The sequence below is a fragment of the Acomys russatus genome, chromosome 23 (genome assembly GCF_903995435.1).
Source record: "Acomys russatus chromosome 23, mAcoRus1.1, whole genome shotgun sequence".
NCBI classification, from domain to species: Eukaryota; Metazoa; Chordata; class Mammalia; order Rodentia; family Muridae; genus Acomys; species Acomys russatus.
In genome coordinates this window covers 38532818-38556249 of record NC_067159.1, presented here as the reverse complement: position 1 = coordinate 38556249, position 23432 = coordinate 38532818, and the positions used below count along the sequence as shown (strand labels likewise).

The following is a 23432-nucleotide window of genomic DNA, read 5'->3' as shown; positions in this document are numbered from 1 at the left end:
AGAGTGGGGATCAGATGTGGGGAAAGCAGGAGTCAGAGGTAAGAGGAATAGAGAAGGGAAAGCTATGGAGGGCATTTCTGAGACAAGCTGGAGGCCTGCAACACAATAAACTGCTGGGGGGATATGGAGGTGACTCTAGCTGAGACTCCTAGCAGTGGGAGACTAAAGTGGGCACCTCATAGCTGTGCAGGATTTCCTGTGGAAGGAGGGTGATACCAACCCACCAACAAGACCTTCAACCCCAAATTTATCCTACCTACAAGAAATGCAGGGATAAAGTGGAGTGGAGATTGAGGGAATGGCCAACCAATGACTGACCCATTCCATAAGAGACACCCAGCCCCTGACACTATTAATGATACGCTGCTATGCTTGCAGAGAGAAGCCTAGCATAATTGCCCTCTGAGAGGCTCCACCCAGCAGCTGACAGAAACAGATGCTGAGACACACAGCCAAACATTAGGCAGAGCTTGGGGAGTCTTGTAGAAGAGTTGGAGGAAGACTAGAAGGACCTCCACAAGAAGACCAACAGAATCAACTAATCTAGGCTCATGGGGAGTCACAGAGACTGAAGCACCAACCAAAGAACAGCATGGACTGAATTTAGGTCCCCTACACACATGTAACTGATGGGCAACTTGGTTTTCATCATATGGGATCTCAGGCAAGTAGAACGGAGACTGTCTTTGACATGGACTGCACTGCCTGCTTTTAGACCACTTGCCCTTAGCTCGGCTGCCTTGTCTGGGCTCAGTGAAAGAGGATGCAATCAGTCCTGATGCAACTGGATTTGCCAAAGGGTGTTAAGTAAGGGGGTGCAGTCTCCTTTTTTTCTGAACTGGAGGGGAGGGGGGAAGGGGGAAGAGGGTAGGATTGGGAGGAGAGGAGGAAAGGAGTGCATTTGGGATGTAAAGTGAATAGATAAATAAAATTTTTAAATCAATGAAAAGGAGACATTATGACAGAATCAATGAAATTCAGAAGATCTTTAGGACATACTTAGAATCCTATATTCAAACAAACCCAAAAATGTATATGAAATGGATACTTTCCTAGACACATATGATCTAACAAAATGTAATCAAGAAGATACTAGCAATTTCGGCTAGTGTGTAACAGTAAGATTGAAACACTAGTAAGACAGTGTTTCAACAACAACAACAAAAGCCCAGAACTGGATACACTCACTGCCAGATCCTAGCAACTTGTCAAAGTAGAGCTAATACTATGTTGCTCAAACTGTTCTGTAAGATAGAAAGAGAAGGAAACTACCTGACTGATAATAGGGACAGGTTTAATTAATGTCTGGCACCACTCAGTGCCTTCAGGAATAATGTTTGTTAAAGAGCTTATGGTAAGTTTGGGGGTGTCTGACTGTCTATATACTGAATGTGCTAGGAAGGTATTTCTGAGACCAAGCAGAGACTGAGCACTTTATGAAGCCAGTCATACCCTGAAGGCAATGTTGGATAAAAGTCACAGGAAAGCCTCACCGATGATAATGCATGTAATTCCAAATGAAGCACTGGCAAAACAGATTTCTGAAGTGTATTTTTTCTTTTCTTCTTCTTCTTCTTCTTTTCTTTTTTTTTTTTTTTTTTTTTTTTGGTTTCAAGACAGGGTTCTCTGTGTAGTCTTGGCTGTCTTGGACTCACATTGTAGACCAGGCTGACCTTGAACTCACAGCGATCCACCTGCCTCTGCCTCCCGAGTACTGGGATTAAAGGTGTGCGCCATCACGCCCTGTGTAGTGTGTCTTTTCTTAAAGGTTGTATGGCAAAATTAAGACGTTCACAGACTCCTTGTTAAGACTGCCACTGTTTTAAAGTGCGCTATTGTGCTTAGAAACTCCTAGGAGAACAGCATCCTTTTAAAACAGTAATAGCTGGCAGATATTCACATTCTAGGACAATCGGAAGTCAGTACTTTATAGGGATTCTGTCTCTGCAACAAGATAGTATTCGGGGTCAGATTTAACTAATGCCTGGATTCCCCCAGTGCCTTCTGGGATAGAGCTGATGGTAAGAAATGTCTTAGGGAGACATTTCTAAGCATCGGCAGAGGCTAAAGCAGCAGAAGCTTATTGAAGAATTTTTCAGCCTCTTTCTTTGGGTAAAAAAGTAGTGTACTTTGACAATTATTTCCAGGCTGTAGTAAAAGAGAAGAAAGTATATGTGAAGGAATATAAGTCAAACTACGACTCAATCCTGTCCAGGTACATTTCTAGGAAGAAAGGCTCAAGACATTTAAACCAAGCCACAGGGGTCCCAAGGATGCTGAAGAGAAAAGAGTAGCAGCCAAAGGTGAGCAGTATTCTACCATTAAAGAATACTTCTTTTAGTGTGTGTGTGTGTGTGTGTGTGTGTGTGTGTGTGTGTGTGTGTGTGGTAGATGTGGCAGTGGAGAGCTGCCCTGCATGAGTGCTGGGAACTAAACCTGGGTCCTCTGCAAAGGCAGTACATACATAGTCTTAACTACTAAGCAATCTCTGCTGACCCAGGATTTGAACTTGTAACAAAAGAAAAACGGGAAAGGATTTTTTTGTGTTGTTGCACAAAATAGGTCCTTTGGAGTTGCACACACAACAATGTCCTCACTTTTGCAGAGTGTAAAAGGACCCAAAATGAGCTGTGGTTGGGGATTGAAACAAATTTTTCCTTAGACCTTAGCTGGGTAACTGAATCACCAGATATTTTTATTTTCTAATGCCATTTATGAAGATAGAATATTAAAGGAATTTGGGATTGAACTAAGCCAGGAATAATATATCACTTTAAGTAAAGGGCCATTCCAGTTCTATAGTTTTCAGACAGCAAATAAGTTGCGGTAGTTTGGTATCATCAAAGGGATTCAGAATCTGGAATTTAAAAATTCCTTCTTCCAGGCTGCAAAGATGGTTCAGCAGTTAAGAGCACTGGTTGCTCTTACATAGGGCCCAGGTTCAATTCCCAGTATGTACCCAGGGGCTCACAATCATTTGTAACACCTGGTCAGGGCTTCAGTCACTGTCTTCTGGCTTCTGTGGAACCTGGCCCATACACACCACCCAGACATATATGCAGGCAAAATATTGACACATAAGATACAATAACTAAATGTAAAAATAATTAGTAAAATCCCCTGTTCTTCCTTGAAAACGCCAGTATCATGCTGATTTTTGAACATTCTCTCCTTATGGCTTTTTCCATGATGATTTTGGGCAGCAAATATTAGTAGCTTTTTTTTTTCTTTCTTCTGTGCTTATCACTTCTCTGGGAGCTCTTGCATAACTCAGAGTCATCAGCAACACTTGCTAATGGGGTAACCTTGAAACTGTTGGAGCATTTGAGCTGCCCTACTGCAGACTCAAGTTTATAGAAAATGAACACCAAGTGGCGATGGACAAAATAATTTTCTTTTGTGTTTTACTGTGAATAGAAGTGTTTAAAGGTATTGCTGTTGGTTTCAAGGTGTACATAAAGCTCTGTCTGTTGTAGACTCAGCACAGAGGCCTCAAGGACTGTGTTTGATGGCGAAAGGGAAAAACTGTGTCTAACTCCACATTCTTCTAACATGCTTATCACTTCACTTTACGTGTGGCAAGTCAACTCCTACTTGTCTGAAATGTTGGCATTGGGTGTTCTTCCTAAGATTTTTGAGTAGAATATTTCCTTCTTATGAAAAACAAGATAGACAAGGGTAGCATAATTTAATAGTGAGTTTCCCAATAACTTGCCTTTGTGGTACCAAAAAAAAAATCACAAAAATCTATAAAAAAAGAGAAGGGAATACATCTCACCTCAATCTACTGAGGCTGACTTCACTGTGATATTAAGAGAAGACAAAGGTCACAGGAAAACTATAAGCTTATACAATATATCATATGAAAATTATTAACAAAATAATATAAATGAAACTGGCCATGAAAAGTATTCCACAGCATGACCAAGGGGGAATTTTTGCCAACTGAACAAGGTTAATTCAACATGCAGCAGTCAAAGTTACATGCCATGTTTATAAAATAAACAATGATAACATGACCCTCTCAATATATTAAGAAAACATACATTTGAAAGCTCAAAATTCTTGCACGATAAAAGGTTCTTAAAATTTAGAAATAAGGGCTTAATATCACACTAAATGGTGAGATCCTGATACCTCTTTCTTGTAGTTAGGAAGAGAGCAATGGTGTAATTTCTCCCTACTGTTCAGCATTATTACAGCAGGTGAAAAGGATGATGACAAACAATAAACCTAAGTAGATCAAAGGCATTGACTTCAGAAATGAAGCCCTAAGCCTTTCTCCATATTAAGATGGCATTGTGTTGTCTATAGGAAATCCCATGGGTTACACACACACACACACACACACACACACACACACACACTCTTCAGTAACAACAAAAATGAATCAATACTCACTATCATATTTTTCTGTTGTCACTGAAGTATGGGTTGGCAGCAAAGGAGTTTCGGACACTTCACCGTTAGTTGTTCCTAGTTTGATAAGATATATGATATTATTATCAACCACAATCTTATCTCATCTGCCAAGGAATGAATAAAAGTCAGACCTAGAATGGTCTGCAATCAATATACAGATTAGTATGTAACCCTTGTCCTTTACTGTTCTCCAGCTCATTTTTTCTAAAGAGGAATGCAAGTATTGAATTTTTGATTGAGTGATATAAACACGTCTTCACACACACACACACACACACAAACACACACACACACACACACTTTTAGTATGAATGATCCAAACAGCAAGTTTCTATTACAGTTTATTACCTTGGTATTATTAAACATGCAAAAAAAGTATTGAAAAACTAAATTTTAGAGATTTAAAATTGTTTTATTTTCCCTGTTGGGGGGGAATATTCCAGTCAAATAAGTCATGAACTGTAATTTTTATTTCAGAATTATATTTCACTTCTTTAACTTAGTCATTCATGGTAATGAAAATTCTATATAAGTTAAATATAGAAAAACTTGAAAGCCTCTGTAATTAATCTGCTTATTCATTAGATGGCCTTTGAATTCCTGTTATATAAATGTCAGAGAACCAAATAGTTCTTTCTTCTAGTATGACATGCATACATGAAGCAACATTGTAATGCATTTCACAGTAAACGTGGGACCTTAGTCCTGAGTACTAAAGGGCACTGGGAAGTATGCTGAGAAAGAAGCAAATGTTACTGAAGAGTAACTGCCAAAATCATGAGCTGAATCGACTGCATAAGTCGATACCTCTGCCCTTTGCTGATCTTCATGCCCTTGGCACTTTTTTTATTTAAAAGAATATTTATTAAAGGCCAGGAATTATTCTTGAACTTACTTGGAATGAAAGGTTACTAGCAGTCAGAAATTGACTACAAAATCTTGGAGGAAAGTCTGAACTCCTCACAGAGTATTTGTGTGCATGTGTGTGTGTGTGTGTGTGTGTGTGTGTGTGTGTGTGTTTGTGTGTGTGTATGTTTGTGGTAAGAACAGTGACACTTTGGTTGGTTACTAACTTATTAGTAGCCACTTTCAAATATGTGGATTACTCTACATATGATATGGTGAATTTCTATGTACTGAATTCATTAAAGCTCTGAAGAATAAACGTACATCAGCATTATTATGAGGAGCTAATGATCACTAATGGAAACTGCAGTTTGTGTTAATTTCATGTTCACAAACAAGTGCTTTAAAAAACTGTTCATAGATACAGACTGAAGTTGGCATAAACATAACTGAACACTACAGATTATATATGTATTCATATATATATATGAAGGGTGATGTATCACAACTCTACTATTGTTTAGTGAACTCATATCTACAACATTTTGCACAGATTGTTCATTTTCAACTCATATTTACAGATAGAAATATAACAGAGGAAATGAGAGATACTAGGGAGAAAGGTGAGGTACACAATCTTATAGTAGTTCCATCCAAGTGTACAAAGAAGCTTGTGAGACTACCTTTAAAAATACATTCTTTAAATATTTTGTTTATGTATTCACTTTCTGTACACAAGACATATAACTTAACATTACCATAGCAGAGCTTCACTTGAAATAGCTGGCCAGAAATATCTCTGGCTATACTTGAAATTTAATGCCTATTTTGTACTTGAGATTTTTAATATTAGTTTTGAAAATATTTTATTCTTTCAGTTAATTTATCTCATTAATACCCCCTTCACTATCAACTATCAGAAATGAAGTGCAGAGTCAGAGAGGCAGCTCAGTGGGCAAGGGCATCGACTGCCACACCTGCTGGCTTGAGTTCAATCCCCAAAATTCACACAGGGGAAGGAGTGCACACATGTGTGCATGCATGCATGTGTGTGTGTGTGTGTGTGTGTGTGTGTACACAAAATGAATACATAGAGTCATAAAAGTTTTAAAATAAAAAAGGAAGTGCATCTATATCATTGAACGTCTATTTTTACCACCTTTCTTAATAGAAAGATAAAAAAGCTGTCTTTGGTACACATCTGACATTATACAGTGGTGACATGATAGGAGAAAATCCACATTCAAATGGACTTACTTCTTTAATGTCAAAATCTTTTAATTGAGTAGTCTGGTCATAGGTTTTGTGTATAACTGAGAACCCATGCAGGGCTTTTGTTTGAATTTTTCACCAATTACATCATGTTGATAATACTATATCTGAACGCCAAAGTAAAGACATTGGCTACCAAATGTTCCTGAAGCAAGCTGAGTAACAGTCAAAGTTCAAAACACAATTTCAGATCCAGTTTTGCGTGCTGGCAGTTCATTTTCTGATGGTGATATGCTTTGCCTGCCTTTTAACACTCCCTGTTTGATCTTTGCACAAAACACACAGGCTATTTGATGTACATTAGGGAAGAGGTCAAATCCTGTCTGTAATTGGGCAAGTCTCTGAAAACAAGGCCTGCTTCAGGCCAAGCTGTCAATCATCTCTGCCAACTGTGGCCATGCTGCTACCAGGAGAATTCTCTTCTCCGTTACACACAGTTATTTATTTATTTATTTATTTATTTATTTATTTATTTAACTTTTTTCTGTGATGGAATTAATGCCACTTGCAAGAGAAAGGCAGTTATAAGCTCCATGGAACCAAGCCTCTTTTGACTTTTTGTCTTTTTAAGCAGAGAATGTGATTAGAAAAGCTGAAAATTAGAAGAAACAGGTTTCTATATTTTTTATTTTGTTTGTAAAAACGCTTACACTGTGTTGGCCTTAAGAAAGTAAGAATGAGGAACAGTGTGTGTGTGTGTGTGTGTGTGTGTGTGTGTGTGTGTAATTAGTCTAACTATGTCTTGGTTATTTAGGGGGTGGGTCAGGATATAAACCTGCCTGACATTTAAGTTGTCCACGTGCCTGACTTTGAAAAGCCAAATACACTGACCCCCTACTTAGAACTCAAAGATTTAAAGAAGGTTTTCCCCTCCTGATCATCACTGTGTGTAACTGTGTTGCCTTTAGGAGCATGGGCTCAACCAGTGCACATATTACAACTTACCTTAATGTTGAATGGAGTTAAGCAGGCAAGGCTGACGCATTTCATGTCTTCCTTCTCTGTGGCTCTTCCTCAGTCTATTAGCACTTCTGCCTGCCTTCCTACAGCTTCCTGGTCATTCTCTTATCTTGTTTCCTCCTTACTAGACCATTTGTCACAATGCAGGTGAGCCTGCCTTTCCCACTTTGTTTCCTTTCTACCACACATTGTCAGTTGGTCTTACTGGAGGACCCAGAATGGACTTACTTACATCATACCTCCCTCATGGCTACTAGATTGCATCACTTAAAAATTCTCTAAATTGATACTAAGTGGTGCTAAGTTTATAATAATTTGGAAGGTTTGTTTGATAATGACATTGTGGCTTTGCAAATAAACTGTTCCCAAATCTGAGACACATTTTTAGTATGGCTTCCATAACACGTAAGTGGCTAAATAAATAAATTGAAATAAGAAGAAAGAAGGACGTAAAAAATAAAGTTGAAAAATGGATCAAATCTGTAAAAACTACTTTATGAAGGTAGATATAGGGAGAATAATTAAAATATTTCTTGGTTTACACTGTGCCTTAATATTTTATAAGGTAAAAAGTATATGATTTATTACAATTTTACATGTAAGCAATTCACTAGGAGAACTTTTGAGAACACACACTACAGTGTAATTTTTATTAAGTGGGTAATATAAATCACCGGCAATGTTTATCAAAAGGGATTTTAAAGAATGTATGTATGTACATTTGTGTGTGCTACATCATGTTCAGGGGTGCCATACCCTTGCCTCAGACAAGGGTGCTTCATGCCCAACTAAAGGGCACAGCCATTGCAAAAAGGATAAAGACATCTGCCTTCTCAGCCACAACATGAATAGGGCTGAAATAACAACTGAACTCAGCAAAAATAAGGTGCATTTCTGGCATCAAATATTACACTTCCACAAATTCTTTCAGTGGGCCTTTGCTGCTATGGTTCGTGTAATCCTGCTCCAGGCTTTGTGTTCTTGTAAGGATACCACTTTTGACTGTAAAGTCTTAGAGACCAGAGGCTGAATGCACCATCAGCAGCTATATTTTCCATCCTGGCTCTTATGCAAGCAAGTGAACTTACATGAATCACTGATTGCAAACATAATGCACTCTTGCCAACCTACAGCCATTTTTATATCGAAGACTCCATTTAAGAAAATAACTATAGCCAGGCATGGTGGCACACGCCTTTAATCCCAATACTCAGAGGCAGAGACAGGTGGATATTTATGAGTGCAAGGCCAGCCTGGTCTACAAAGAGAGTCCAGGACAGCCCAGGCTACCCAGAGAGACCCTGTTTCAGAAAACCAAAACCAAAACCAAACCAAAACAAAACAAAGCAAAACAAAAACAAACAAACAAAAAAACCCCTATACTTTGTAAAAATGTTAGGATGCCTCAAAATAAAACACAATATTCTGGAGATGGCTGGAGGTTTCCTAGCCTATGGCTTTTTTTTCTCCCCGATACAGTGTCTCTCTGTGTTAGCCTTGTCTGTGCTGGACTCACTTGGTAGGCCAGGCTGGCCTCGAACCCACAGCAATCCACCTGCCTCTGACTCCCGAGTACTGGGAGTAAAGACGTGTGCCACCACACCAGGCTGTGGCTTCCTACCGGTTTCCTTTGGAGTTCTTTTTTGGTGGAAAAAAGATTCTGCAGTTTCCTGGGACTAAAATCTCCCTGTTGTCCTTGCTGTGGGTGCTCTCTCCTGATTTGGTCAAGGAGTTCATGAGTATTGATTTGTTTTTATTGTAGAATCATGGTAGAAATAGATTCTGTTCAAGATATCTTCGTCTGTTAAGTCACCACTATATTCAACCCAGAGTTGGTTTTTGAAATTTTTTTGATAATTCCTTCTTATTTTTTATGTGCATTGGTGCTTTGCTTGCATATATGTCTGTGTGAAGGTGTCAGATTCCATGGAACTAGAGTTACAGACAGTTGTGGGTGCTGGGAATTGAACCCAGGTCCTCTGGAAGAACAGCCAGTGCTCTTAACTGCTGAGCCATCTCTCCAGCCCCTAAGTCCATGTTGTTGATGTACAGGTGTGTGAGCCTAATGTTAGAATGAAAATTAAGGCAGGTATACAGAGTTTAGAAATATAGTGGTAGGATTTCATCCATCCATCCATTATATATGTTCAATTTTCTGTTAGTTAAAAACTAACAAGTTTATTCTTTTTCCTTTTGAATACTGAACTTAAATAAGATGCCTTATTTATTTTTCTCTGTTGTGAGACAAACAATGTAGCAAGCATTGGTTTGAAAAGTCTTTGAGTTTTTGAGTGATTATAATGGCTTGTCTTTTCCCCTTTTTATTTCTGTTTGAAACAGGGTCTCTCTAGATAGCCCTGGATTTTGATATGCAGAATAGGCTAGCCTAAAACTCACTGGGATCTACATGTCTCTGCCCCCAAGTGGTGGGATTAAATGTGTGTGCCACCAGTCCCAGGGGCATTTCAAAATTTTAAAGATGGTTAAGTAGTCTCTTTTAATAATTTTCTTACTATAGTTGCTGTTCCATCCAATAATAATTGTGATAAGACTGCCACAGAAATCTACAAATTAAGTCTATTATTAGCACATAATGACCAAGAAAATAAGTCTGTACAGTTTCCAATTATTGGCTGTGCTACGTGAGTGGAGAACTGGTCTATTTACAAAGATATTTTTATGACTTGGGTATGATAATTGTTTTTTTCTCTAAAAATATACTTTGTTTATGTAACAGTCACAATAGGACCTTTCCCAAACAGGAAGTGATCTAAAAGAATATTATTAAGGAAATTCAGCAAGGCCTCCAGATTCTATATTCAGCTCCAAATTATAGAGGAAATTGTAAATAGTGAAGTATTACTTATTTTTATAAGAATTATTTCCCGATAGTATATTATATAGAATCTAATTGCAAATTTTACCTTTAAAAGGGAAACTATATTTTATGTAGAAAGGTCCTACCTTTAGGAGGTGTTGCAGGTATTGGTTTGATAGGAAGATTTGTTACTGACAAAGTGCCCGGTGTTGTGACAGATGCTTTTATTGTAGAAGTTTCTGGCAGTGGTGAAGTAGATTTATTTTCAACATCTGAAAAAAAAGTTTAAGTAATGTCATTATTATTTATTTTTTCAATCAACAGACTAATAGACTTAAATATAGTAAGCTATATTTAAAATTGTGTGCTTGTTTAATCTATCATCTGTCTGTTATCTATTTATCATCTATCTATCTATCTATCTATCTATCTATAATCATTTGTCTATCTATCTATAATCATTTGTCTATCTATCATCTATCTGTCTATCTAATCTATCTATCTGTCTATCATCTAGTTATGTATCTATCATATGTATATGTGATGCATATTGTGATATGATATATAGGTATTTTTTTTAACCCATTTAGTAGAGCATTTCCAAGTTGTAATCAGTTGATCTTAGCTCCGAGGTCCACCTGCTTCTCTCAGTGGCGTGGATTCGCCTAGATGAGTGGCAGAGTATTTTTATAGATATGTAATAGCTGAGAAGACTAATGAGGAATATATAATTTTGTATTTTAAATTTAACACCATTTTTATTATAACTGACCCCACCAGAGAAAATAATTAAATATGTGGTGTCTGGGCAGTGGATGTTTAGCTATATATTTTCATAACACACTAAAGTCATTGATTACTAAATGGGAATATTTGTATATATGTCCTTGATAACCCTTTTCTTTTTCTCTTTATATATATGTATATATAATATTTTAGCTCTGTATACATAAAGTATAAGTTAATATAATTTATAACTTATTGTTTTTCATTTATATAAAATATATTTGTAACATATAACTTATACTTTATTTATTATATATGCAAATATTTATTATTGTTCTGCATCCATCAGGACCCTGGGCTTTGTTGGGTACTCTACCAGGAAGTGCATGCTCCTCTGCCTCAAGGTCAGGGCTACATCAGTTTCTAGGCAGGAAATGATGGATCACAGTCAAAGATTCCACCTCTCCCAGGAACGCTGGCCTCTAGGCCAAGAAGGATGGAACACAGAACCGAGATCTGTGCCAGATCTCCCGTTCAGCCAGAGATATGAGAGAAAAGCTTTCTCCACAGTAGCTGTACCCACCAGGACAGGTGGAGAGCTCAGGGCTCAAAAACCCACGCCAGCGAGAACAGCTAGCTGCTTGCCTCCACAGACAGGCACTGTGGTGGGAGGAAGAGCACAAGAAAGATGGCAGCAGGGATCTGTGCTGACATCAGTGAAGGGCAGATGTCAGCAGCGGCCAGTAGTGCGTGGGTGCTTGAATGTCAGTCAAGCCTAGGGGTCCAGCAGTGAATTTTTCTGGGGGGCAGGAGGGGAACCCTGCTTTCCCAAGAATAAATGATCATGGTGGAGGAATGGAATGAGCGAGAGTTTATTTTGTGAACCAGGGGACATTATAAACCTTGGGCAGTGGGAAAGGTTTGCTGGGTCTAGGAGTGCCAGGGATACTTCATCAACGTGCAGCAGCACTGTCCTATCATTCGAAGGGGAACCCAGCATTGAACTATCCTGTGGGTGGTAGGGAGTGGGGGAGGAACTCCAGGTATGGTTAGAGGTATGGGAAAAGGTCATTGGCTGAAAGCACCAAGACATCTCATTAGCATAGGCAGGGTATTTCCAAGAATCCCTAGCTGCACAGTGAACGGGTTTCTTATCAGAAAGGGTTGGGCCTCTAATCTCCCTTAGGGCTACACGACACTCCTCAGAGGATCTGGAGTTTCGAGGAGAGAACCCAGCTGAGGAAGGGAGTCCACCATAGAGCCCAGGGGCTTTCCAGTAATGATAGACTTCAACCTTAGCAGTGGGGTCCAACGATTTATTGTATATTTTACACACATATGTCCCATAATTGTTACAGTTTCTGCTTTATGTTTTATTTTTTTAAACATCCACTTTGTCATGTATGTATGCAAATGCAAGAGGGAGAGTGAGTTCTTACCAATAAAAACTGTAAGGAAACCAAACAATAGGAATGGCTTAAGTCGTGGGGTCACCAAAAATGGATATTTTCAAATTGATTAGTTATCTCAATGTACTTATGCTCAGGCAGCTGAAATTATGGAAATGCAGTGATGAATTTTACCCCCCCCCCACACACACAGTCACACGATAAGTCTTAATTTTTCCCTTTAATGTATATGAGGGTCCCAGTCTATAAGAGGTAGAAAGAAGGAAGTCACTGTGACATTATCATGTTGCCAAAGTGAAATGTATGTGGCTCAGCTCTTAAGAGGCTGTGAAGAGATTAGTTCCTAATTTATTTATTAGTATGTATATAAGGCTTGGGGATGTATTTTATAGGTAGCTGCTCTCCGCCCCCCGTGTGTGTGTGTGTGTGTGTGTGTGTGTGTGTGTGTGTGTGTGTGTCTTCTATCAGAAGTGGAATTGTTCAATTGTTCTTCACTCAGAACAACTGCAGAATCACAGCCTCACCACAGAAGTGAGACTGTGGGCACATGGCATAAATGCAGTAAATAAATGTTTTCAGGAGATAAAGAGAAATCAGCCACCGGAGGAAAGCACAACTCTCCATCCACCTTGATTTTCGCAGTGCATAGAGAAGCAGGTGGATTTAAAGCAATGATGACTTAGGTTCAGATCCTGAACTAGCTGTGTCCTAATAGTAAGTGTATATTAGTATGAAATCTCAAGTTCACTTGTATTTAAAACTTTCTTTGAGCCTGAGCCAGAGTAATATCTGCGGCATCAGGGGAGTGCAGAGTCTCTAGCGTCCTGAGGTAGAGGCATTTGCTGTTCACTTTATAGCCCCGAGGTGCTGGGAAGGGTTAGCACCTAGCACTGACTTTGTTTATGGACACAGTAAATGAAAGCTGCTTGATGCATCGAGCACAGGGAGATGTGTTTAGCACACACAGAAAAGAGAGCTGCATTTTTGCAGGCTTTATGGAAATCAAGTGAGAAGCTTTTTTTTCTCTCTCTGGAAGTAGATATAGCACCTTTTGTTTGGTTTTTCCACTTCCAGTCTTCAGCTGGAAGCTGGAACTTATCGGCGTGGTTAATCCTCTTTCTGCCTTTATTATTATTATTTTTTGTAGCTATCCATCTTTTGGTCTTTCATCTTATCATCTAACACTAATTTCTAAGTTTAATCTGAAGTGGATAAATTACTCAAAGACAAATAAGTACACATTACAAGTTAGACTATTAGATTAACTAGTACATAGCGAGTATGGGCCTTGTATGTAGACTTCCTAAATAAAAGCAATTTCAATTTCCAAGCACCACCACCATCTCCAGAGGGATTTATTCCCTCCCCTCCATTCCTTACCCAGTAAACAGAATGACTATGCATATGAAAACCATGATCTGATACAGCAAAGGACTTTGCTATATCATTCATGGCATCAACTTCAAGCACCTGCTAGTCTGGCAGGGATCATAATAAAAGCGTGTAGTAAATAGCACAGGTTACCACTGTGGGTCATTGGCCTGTGTTCTACAAACGCTGGTGGTGGAAAAGAAAAGGATTTGTTTGTTTCTTTATTGAGAAAGGGTTACCCAGAAAAGCTAATTCCTTTCAAAACTGCTCTTTTAAAAAGAGAAACCCAATGTTAGTGAGGAAAGTCCCTTTGAGCCAGCCCCACTGTAGCCCAGGCACCAGGTACCACAGTAAGTTCTCTGGTTCTTTCCACTTTCCCTGGAGTGTGTGAGGCAGCAGTATTGCTCTGATACCTTTCAGATGTACATAGATAGCCAGCTGCCTGAATTCTTCATTTTACCCATATTCTTGGGGACATTATTTATTTGGGAATGTATGGATCTATTTCATCATAACCATTATTCTGTTGAATAAATGAAGCACATTTTGCTTTAAAAAAAAGCCTTTTGTAGAATATTTGTCAAATTAAAAAGAAAAAAAAAAACCACCAAATGTGCAAGAAGCATCTTAAGTGAGTGCTTGCACAAAATTCAGGATGGAATTCTTTTTGTATCCTAAGGTAGCAAAGCATTAAATTTTCTTTCTGAGAAAGTGAATTTGTTAGCCGGGCATGGTGGCACATGCTTGTAATCCCAGTGGATCTCTGTGAGTTCGAGGCCAGAGTGGTCTACAAAGTGAGTCCAGGACAGCAAAGGCTACACAGAGAACCCTATCATGAAAAAACAAACAAGCAAACAAAACAAAACAAAAAAGATTAGTTAATCCTAACTGGTAGAAAATCCAGCTTGTTAGCATTTCCACAATCATTATTGTATGATATTAAGTTTTGGTATAACCAATTCTTCTGAGTTGAAACATTCTCTCCATGAATGAAGGCTTGAGACAAACAAACAAACAAACAAAAAGCCACAAGACTGGGAAAGTGCAGTCCTGAAGGTTCCTGAAGACACCTCCCCGGCTTTATAGAAGGAGACATGCTACTGAACAGCCCAGTTGCAGAGGGTGGGGGGGGGGTCTCTAACCTTAGAGCTGCTGCATCTTACGCAGAGCCCTCCAAGTCAGGTGTCCAAGTCATCACCATGGTAGGTGGGCTTCTTAGAAGGATGGCTGTGCCCCCCCCCTCTAATAATCCTTGTTCTTATAAGTGAGCCCTCATCAGTATTTCGTAGAAACTCAGTAAAAAGTCACATTAGTTGGACTTTGTTATGTCATGGGTTACCTTTCTGAGATGTATAGGTGTGTGTGTGTGTGTGTGTGTGTGTGTGTGTGTGTGTGTGTGTATGTGTGTGTGTGTGGTGTGATTGTGTTTGTTGTGTATATGAATGTATGTGTGTGTGTTTATGACTGTGTGTGTGTGAGACTGTGTGTGGTGTGACTGTGTGTGTGTGTGGTTCGTATGTGTATATTGTGTGTGAGTGTATTGTGAGTGTGTATGTGTGACTGTGTGTATGTGATACTCTGTGCATGTGTGTGTGTGTGTGTGTGTGTGTGGTGTGATTGTGTTTGTTGTGTATATGAATGTATGTGTGTGTGTTTATGACTGTGTGTGTGTGAGACTGTGTGTGGTGTGACTGTGTGTGTGTGTGGTTCGTATGTGTATATTGTGTGTGAGTGTATTGTGAGTGTGTATGTGTGACTGTGTGTATGTGATACTCTGTGCATGTGTGTGTGTGTGTGTGTGTGTGTGTGGTGTGATTGTGTTTGTTGTGTATATGAATGTATGTGTGTGTGTTTATGACTGTGTGTGTGTGAGACTGTGTGTGGTGTGACTGTGTGTGTGTGTGGTTTGTATGTGTATATTGTGTGTGAGTGTATTGTGAGTGTGTATGTGTGACTGTGTGTATGTGATACTCTGTGCATGTGTGTGTGTGTGTGTGTGTGTGTGTGTGTGTGTGTGTGGTGTGATTGTGTTTGTTGTGTATATGAATGTATGTGTGTGTGTTTATGACTGTGTGTGTGTGAGACTGTGTGTGGTGTGACTGTGTGTGTGTGTGGTTCGTATGTGTATATTGTGTGTGAGTGTATTGTGAGTGTGTATGTGTGACTGTGTGTATGTGATACTCTGTGCATGTGTGTGTGTGTGTGTGTGTGTGTGTGTGTGTGGTGTGATTGTGTTTGTTGTGTATATGAATGTATGTGTGTGTGTTTATGACTGTGTGTGTGTGAGACTGTGTGTGGTGTGACTGTGTGTGTGTGTGGTTTGTATGTGTATATTGTGTGTGAGTGTATTGTGAGTGTGTATGTGTGACTGTGTGTATGTGATACTCTGTGCATGTGTGTGTGTGTGTGTGTGTGTGTGTTGTGTCTCTCCAGGAAAAGTCTGTCATACAATAAGAGGATCTTTGTCTTTGCTCCCAGTTCCACTGCGATGTTTAAATGTATATAGTTCTCTCATTCTCTCAAATGTCTCTGGAAAAGTATTCACTTCACTCTCTTTTTCTATAAGCAAAGGTTTAAATTCTTGAAGGAAGATGAACTTTTCTGAGGTGTAAAATTACAGTTTATCAGTTTCACTGTAGCCCATTTAAAGTAATAGTTGCTCTTGTCTTTTGACACAAGACACATTACTGATTCACTGCCAACTATATTAGATGCAAGTAATTTTATATAAAAAACCCTTAATGTACAATTATGCGGTCGAAAGCATCTTACATTGTTCTTAAATTGTATTTCTCATAAGAAATTAATAAGATATTTACTAGTGTAAGAACCATTTAAATTGATAAACATTTATTATGCATTTATTTCAACAAATGCTAAGCAAAAAAAAAAAAAATGTGACTTGCATTTAGAGATGCCCAGAGTTCTGCCACATAAATTAATGCTGTGTAATTATTATTGTGCAGAGATGGTTGTACTCAATATAGGTGACACAGTATACTTACAATAACCAATAACTTCTTAAGGGGGAGATTTTTGAGGGAGTTGGATTATTAAGCATAACATGGTAATGTGTATTTCATATGCAAATTGAAGAGGAAATCAAAAGTGATACATAAAGTTGAAGCCATCGAGGGACCGGGGAGGAGGCCCTTGATTGCGTTTGACAACCTTAAATCTTTGGGAAATAAAGACAGGAAAAATCCCATTTTAAAATGAAACTTCAAAGCTATTGAAAACTTGAAAAACATGCTTTTGATTTACATTTCATTCTCAATTAAAGCTAAAAATACTCCTGAAAGACCAGAGGTTATACGAGGGCTTTGATTTCTTATGTGCTGTGAGTTGGGTGGGAAGATAACTAACAGGAAAATCTCATCCCTCTCAGGAAAATACTCAGATAAGTGGAGAAATTCTGCACCTGAAAGAGCCATCTCCTCGGGTCTCCAGCCATCTGTGCGGTGGGGAAGGAGTGCCAAGCCGGACAGGCTGCAGGCACTGCCAGGTGTCTCAGCCACCTGGCCCCTCTGGGGACACCAGGACTCAGCGCTGCGTTGGTGAGTTTGTTAAACACAAAACATGATCTGCAAATGGACCTTAGGGTCCGAGGCACTCTGGCTGACAAGTGGAGTTTGGGGGGCCAGAGCTGTTACAGGGCTAATTCTCTCCAGCCCATTCAATACTATGGGGCGATGCCAGTGATTTTCCTTTTGCAAATGTGATTCTTTGAAGATCATGTTTAGTAATGAGATACGTTTAGACTTGGAGATTTATTGCAAGACTTTTTATACCATATGCCGAGTTTGATTGATGAGTATCCACCCCTTAGGCACACATTGGCAATAGTTATGTTTAGTATTCATAGGGCTAAGACTGAGAGGGACAAGAAAAATTCTTGTGTCCTCTTGGCTTTTCAGACAGCTGTACTAGGCAGGATCCTTTCGCCCAAATGATTCTGAGTTCCGAGAGAAGCTGGCTCTTGCGAGCTGTGTTGACATCTGTTTTGTAACAAGGTGCTGGGCCTCAGCATCTGCTACATTCTATCAAATGTCTTAGGGAGGGCCCTCAGGTCATCTCAGGGATCAGTCCTTCGGTCCGTTGTCTGCCTGTACTGTGGGAGCTCTTGCCTTTCGCCTCCCTGGGACATGCCAACCAGAGGCGGTGGTTGACCAGGTGCTATGCCTGTTTTTTTCCAGAAATTCACACCTTCAGCTTAACTCTCACTGAGTTTGGGTCCGTCAACTTTCCCAAAAGTTCCTCCAGAAACACAGCAAGTCCCGAGAGACTTCTGACTATCACCATAGTCTGTAAAAGTGACTTTCACACATGAAATGGCACATGTTGGAAACTAGGGCATGGTATATGGCCGAGTAGAGGTATCTTGTGAACCACCTGCTCTTGTTTCCATTCTCTCTGTGTCCTAGCTGAATTCAAATGCTCTTTTTAGTAAAAGGGTGAAATTGAAAAAGGAAGGTTTTTTAAAAACCCGTCTTCTGAAAAATGAGAGATAACCTTTTCTTGCTCTAATTGTACAAAGACAAATTACAGTTGGGGGTATTTATGGGGTACAAAACTAATGTTACAATTCCTAAGCAGAATGTGGAATAAATAAATGAGGCTAACGAACATAAAAACCACCTCAAATTCTTTTGTTTTGTTGTTGAATTTTACTCGCAGTGATGCAAAAGTATATAATTAATACATATTTTCCAATATGCATCTCTCAAAAATCTCAGTTATATTCTCTAGTTTAATTGTGACCCTGTCCTTTTCAGCTGTCACAGTCACGTTTCCTCCATCTACCAGCTTCTATATGCATCGTGCTTATTTAAGTGCACTCTATTGTGCACCTAAGAGGAAGGATGCAGTATGCATCTTAAGAAGTCTAGACAGCTTTACTGAGCAAAACTGATCTCCAGCCTTAGGCATAAGATGATGCAATGGCTTCAATTTTACAAATTAAATATTACTCCCATGTGTTTGCTACACACATGGCTGTATTCCTCTCTCTGTTAGTGGACATTTAAGCTGATTTGTTGAACTAATTATTGTGAATAGTTCTGGAATAGATGTGTGCTACAAGTGCCTCTTTGACCTACTGATTTCTGTCTTCATACATCCTATTAGTGGCATCACTGCATTGTAATAGCTCCATTTCAGTTTTAATAGCGCTATTTATTTTATGTTATGTGTATTTTATGTCACATGTTAGTATTTTGGCTACATGTGTATATGTGTACCGTTTCAGTTTAAATGGAGCTATTTATTTTATGCTATGTGTAGGTGTTTTGACTACATGTGTGTATGTGTACATGTGCATGTCTGGTGCCCATAAAGGTCAGAAAAGGGCATTAGATCCCCTGAAATTAGAATTGCAGATGGTCATGAGCGTCCATGTGGGTGCTGCAAATTCAGCCTGGTCCTCTGCAAGAGCCATTTCCCAGCCCAACTGCTCAATTTTTATTTGTTTGGTTTTTTTTTTTTTTTTTTTTTTTTGTATGTGTTTTGAGTAACTTCTATACTGTTGTCTATACCAGCTACCTTGAACTCCTACCAATACTGTACAAGCATTCTCTTTCCCATTCTAAATCAGGGTCTTTCCCTCCCTATAGTTGCTTGAGTTCCTCGAGTTGTTGGAGATTAGCCCTTGTCAGATGTGTACTGCGCAGTGACTTCTTCACACACCAGTGGTCTCCTCCTTCTGTTGCTTCCTGTATTGTCCAGATGCTTTTATTTTGATGTGATCTCACGCCTTTATTTTTTATTTTGCTCAAGCTTTTTCAGTGTCTACTTACCTCTCCCATGTCCCATCCCTTTCTCTGCATGTTTTCCTCTCATTGTTACAGTTTGGGGTCTTATATATAAGTCTTTATTTGAGGTTGATTTTTGCCTATGGTGTATGACAAGGGGTCCAATTTAATTCTTTGACTTGTGGGTATCTTGCTCCCCAATAACATTTATTGAGGAAGTAGCTCCTTTCTAGATGTGTGTACTTGGTGCCTTTGCTGAAAGCCGCAGCATCTGTATTCATTCTGGGTTTATACTGTGTTTCATCATTGATGCATCTGCTTCTACAATAGCACTACACTGTCTTAGACATTATTGCTTCTCTGAGGAACCGGATGCACTATAGACAGGAATTTATTAGTGTTTCCTGTGATTTCAAAAGTCACTCTAAGGCCCCATGGGGGAAGTGAGGTCATGGCCAAAGCTATGTTTATTAACAATGCATGAGCAAAATAAGATTTGACAGGGAAATAGAACAATAACAAAAAGGTGAAATTATAGAGATGACTAGCACCGGGACTGGACTGAAAGATGCAGCAGGAAGTTCAGCAGCCATGACAAGCTGAAGAAGTGAGCAGAGAGCTTGAGGACACACTTCATACCATCGTATTTGGGGAACAAAAAGACGCACACAGAAAAAGCATTCATTCCAGTGTTATAAACCTTCAAGAAACACACTTGTATGTGATATTAATTTAAGAAGGAGAAGAAAGAGGAAAAAGAGCCAGAAACAAATTATAGAAATAATGCTGAAAATTCGGCAATCTGAGGAAAGATGTCAACATCCAGGTACAGGAAGCACAAGAGTCTTCAAACTGAGTTCACCCTAAAGGGGACTTCACAGAGACATGTAAACCAGACCATGAGAATGAAAAAGAAAACAAAACAAAAACAAACAAACAAAAACAAAAAAAAATGAGAGCACAAGAGATGAAAAAATGCTAAGCAGTCAGTACTGCTTTATTATTCTTTCTATTCAGTGGGTATAGTTATAATCATAACACAAAGGTTTCAAGTTATGAGAGAGCTAGGAGTGAATTTCTTAGCCCATTTTACACACACACACACACACACACACACACACACAGAGTGTTTATATACAGTGTTCTTTATGAACTGAAGATAATAAATTAAAATAATTTATTAGAAATAAAAGGAAGCACTGGACATACCTATCAGTAGGAGTGACTCTGGGCCTCTTGCTAACTCTTGAGTGCAGGCTCTATCACTCACTAGGTATATAGTCTTATGCAAGTTACTTAATATTTTAAATGTCTGCTGGGTTTGATGCTGAGGAGCCTCAGAAGGGTCAAGTGTTAAAGGTGTGTTTTCTGGATGGTGCTATTGGGAAATAGTGGTCCTAGGGGAAAGTCTTTAAGCCATTGGACATGTGCACTCAGAAGGAAGGTGGTTCCTAGGATTCTGCAAAGGCTTGTGTGAGTCTGCTACAAATACCTTCTGTCTCTCTGATGGTCGTCTCAGATGTAAACACACTCTACTGGATGCTGTTTTACAATGTACCAAGATATACATCCAAAACCCAAGTAGATGCCCTTTCCATGCCACTGAACATTGAAAATGGAGTGAGACCCTTTTCTCTTTATAAAGTTTGTTGCCTCTGCAATTTCATTATAGTGATGGAAAGTAGATTTATACAATGTCAGTTTTCAGTCCTATGGAAAGGAACATCGTAGACTAATTATGTACATTCAAGATTAGAACATAGAAAAGATAAATGAGAAAGTTAACAAGCTTGTTATATGGGTCTATTCCTGTTAGAAACAACAATGACACAAAGAGAATTTTAGAGTTTTACAACAAGGACAGGTAAATTTGTACTACTTAGTAATACTCATGGTTAAACCAGATTTTCATCTCCATCAGCAGGTTCAAGTCAATAAATCTTTATTTTTTAAAGCTTACCTTCTTTCATAAATTATAAATGGATTCATGTAATCATGCTTTTTCTTTGGTGACCACTTGAGTGAATTTTACGTTATTTTTATTGTTCCTTTTTACTACTATACTAATAATATTTGTTCCCAGAAACTGTGGTTAAACTATTTAGAAAGAAAGAATTCAGAGTAGAAGGAAGTAACTTGGAAGGTGGCCTCCAGTGGTGAATGAGAGAGATACTGTGTGTCATCCAATGGTGAATGAGAGAGATACTATGTGTCATATTTCTGTCAGAACTTTACAGATGGTTGTCCCAAAGTAAGCACATGACTATTGTGACCCAGAGTTCCAACCAGGGACCTGTGGGTCAATTGCACACTACATACTGTCTGTATGCTAATACAATGTTCTGTTTTTATTAATCAATGAGCTCCATTAATACGATCATAATTAAGATTGTTAAATAATTTGTAGTGTTTCATTTCTCTTTCTTCACTCAGGGGTGTAATATGATGTCACTAGAGGTCTCGGGTATTTTGTATGTAAATGGGGTGTGTTTCTTCTCCCCAAGTTGAGAGAGTTGTTGCTGTAGATCTTCAGACAGTATGTCTTCAGTGGTGACATTGATCTAAGGACTCTAGGCTTTAAGTAGCATCAGAACAGTGAGTCAGAAAGGGTATCTTCTCTCAGTCATTCCCTTCAACTAGAGCATCACTTTAAACACTCGTGACTCATACTATACAGCTAAAAATAAATAAGCCACTGTGTGTGCCCAGGGAGTCCCAGCCCTTTGACTACAGTAGAGACCAGCTCTGAATATTAGCATAGCATCCCGCCTTTTCTCTCTGTGTGTGTTCTCACACAATGTCCCCAGGGACCAGAGAGAAAACTGGCCCAAAAGCTCATGCTCAGTTGGAGAACATCAGGGATTAATCTGAGAACAGAGACAAAATTGTGTTTTTTCTTTTTCTGCTGTCTGCTTTTAGAGATTATCTTTTTAATGCTATATTATTATTTTTTAAAATATTTAGAAGCGTTCCCTTAAGGTGGCAGCAAGGTCACGTGTGGGCTAATTACATGCCACACATTTAAAAATAACTCTGCATGTTGTGGGACAGGTGTGGCCGTCATTACCACAGATTTTTATTTTATTTTATTTTGTTTTTAACTTAGCAGTAGGTGATTGAAATATTTCTAGGATAAACTCTCAGCTCCAGGCTGTGGAGCACACATCCTGATAATCCGCTGAGAATATGGGACTGGCTTCCACGACATTCACAAAACGAGAAAAGAACTCCATACTGTTCTTTCTAATTGACTCAAACACACCTCGCTACTTATCAATAGAATAAGTACATTTCTACTAGAAAATCAACCCGCTCCGATTTCTCTCTGAATTCCAAGGAAAAGCCTGGGATGGAAGTGGTATTTATTGAGGAAAACATAATCAGATTCACCCATATAAAAGATGATCTTACACACTTAAAATGATGCCTGGGACCAGATGTAAAAGAAAGAACGAGAGAACTTAGTTCACTGAAAACCAGAAGTTACTTTTTATCCCTGAGGATGTAGGAGAAAAGAAATGTCCAGGGTTGAGATGGAGGATTACATCTCAATGCCACAGTAGCAGAGATATCTAAAATGTGCCCTTCACTCTGCCCCTCTCTGGTGGGAATCTCCCAACTTCACTGATGTCTGCAAAAACACAACACGACTTCAGTGAAGTGGTTTTATCTGTTATGATGAAGAAAAGGAGAAACACATTTTGGTTTCTGCTAAGGCAAAGTTAGCAGACACGCCCTAAAGAACTAAGAGCTGTACAGATGTGATGGGTGCAGGAAGCTGGAAATAAAGACGTGTGAGGGCACTTCCTATCCCATGTGACACTTTCTGACCTGTCCCGAGGGCTCAGACTACATTTT

At 39.0% G+C, this 23432-nt stretch overlaps 1 protein-coding gene across 1 annotated transcript in view; it reads right to left on the bottom strand.

Moving 5' to 3' along the window:
• Emcn (endomucin) overlaps positions 1-23432 on the bottom strand; it is a 92424-nt gene that overhangs the window by 49541 nt on the left and 19451 nt on the right. Inside the window, exon 2 of the mRNA XM_051165717.1 lies at positions 10465-10590. Within this exon, the coding sequence (XP_051021674.1) occupies positions 10465-10590 (126 nt within the window). The remainder of the gene's footprint in view (positions 1-10464; positions 10591-23432) is intronic.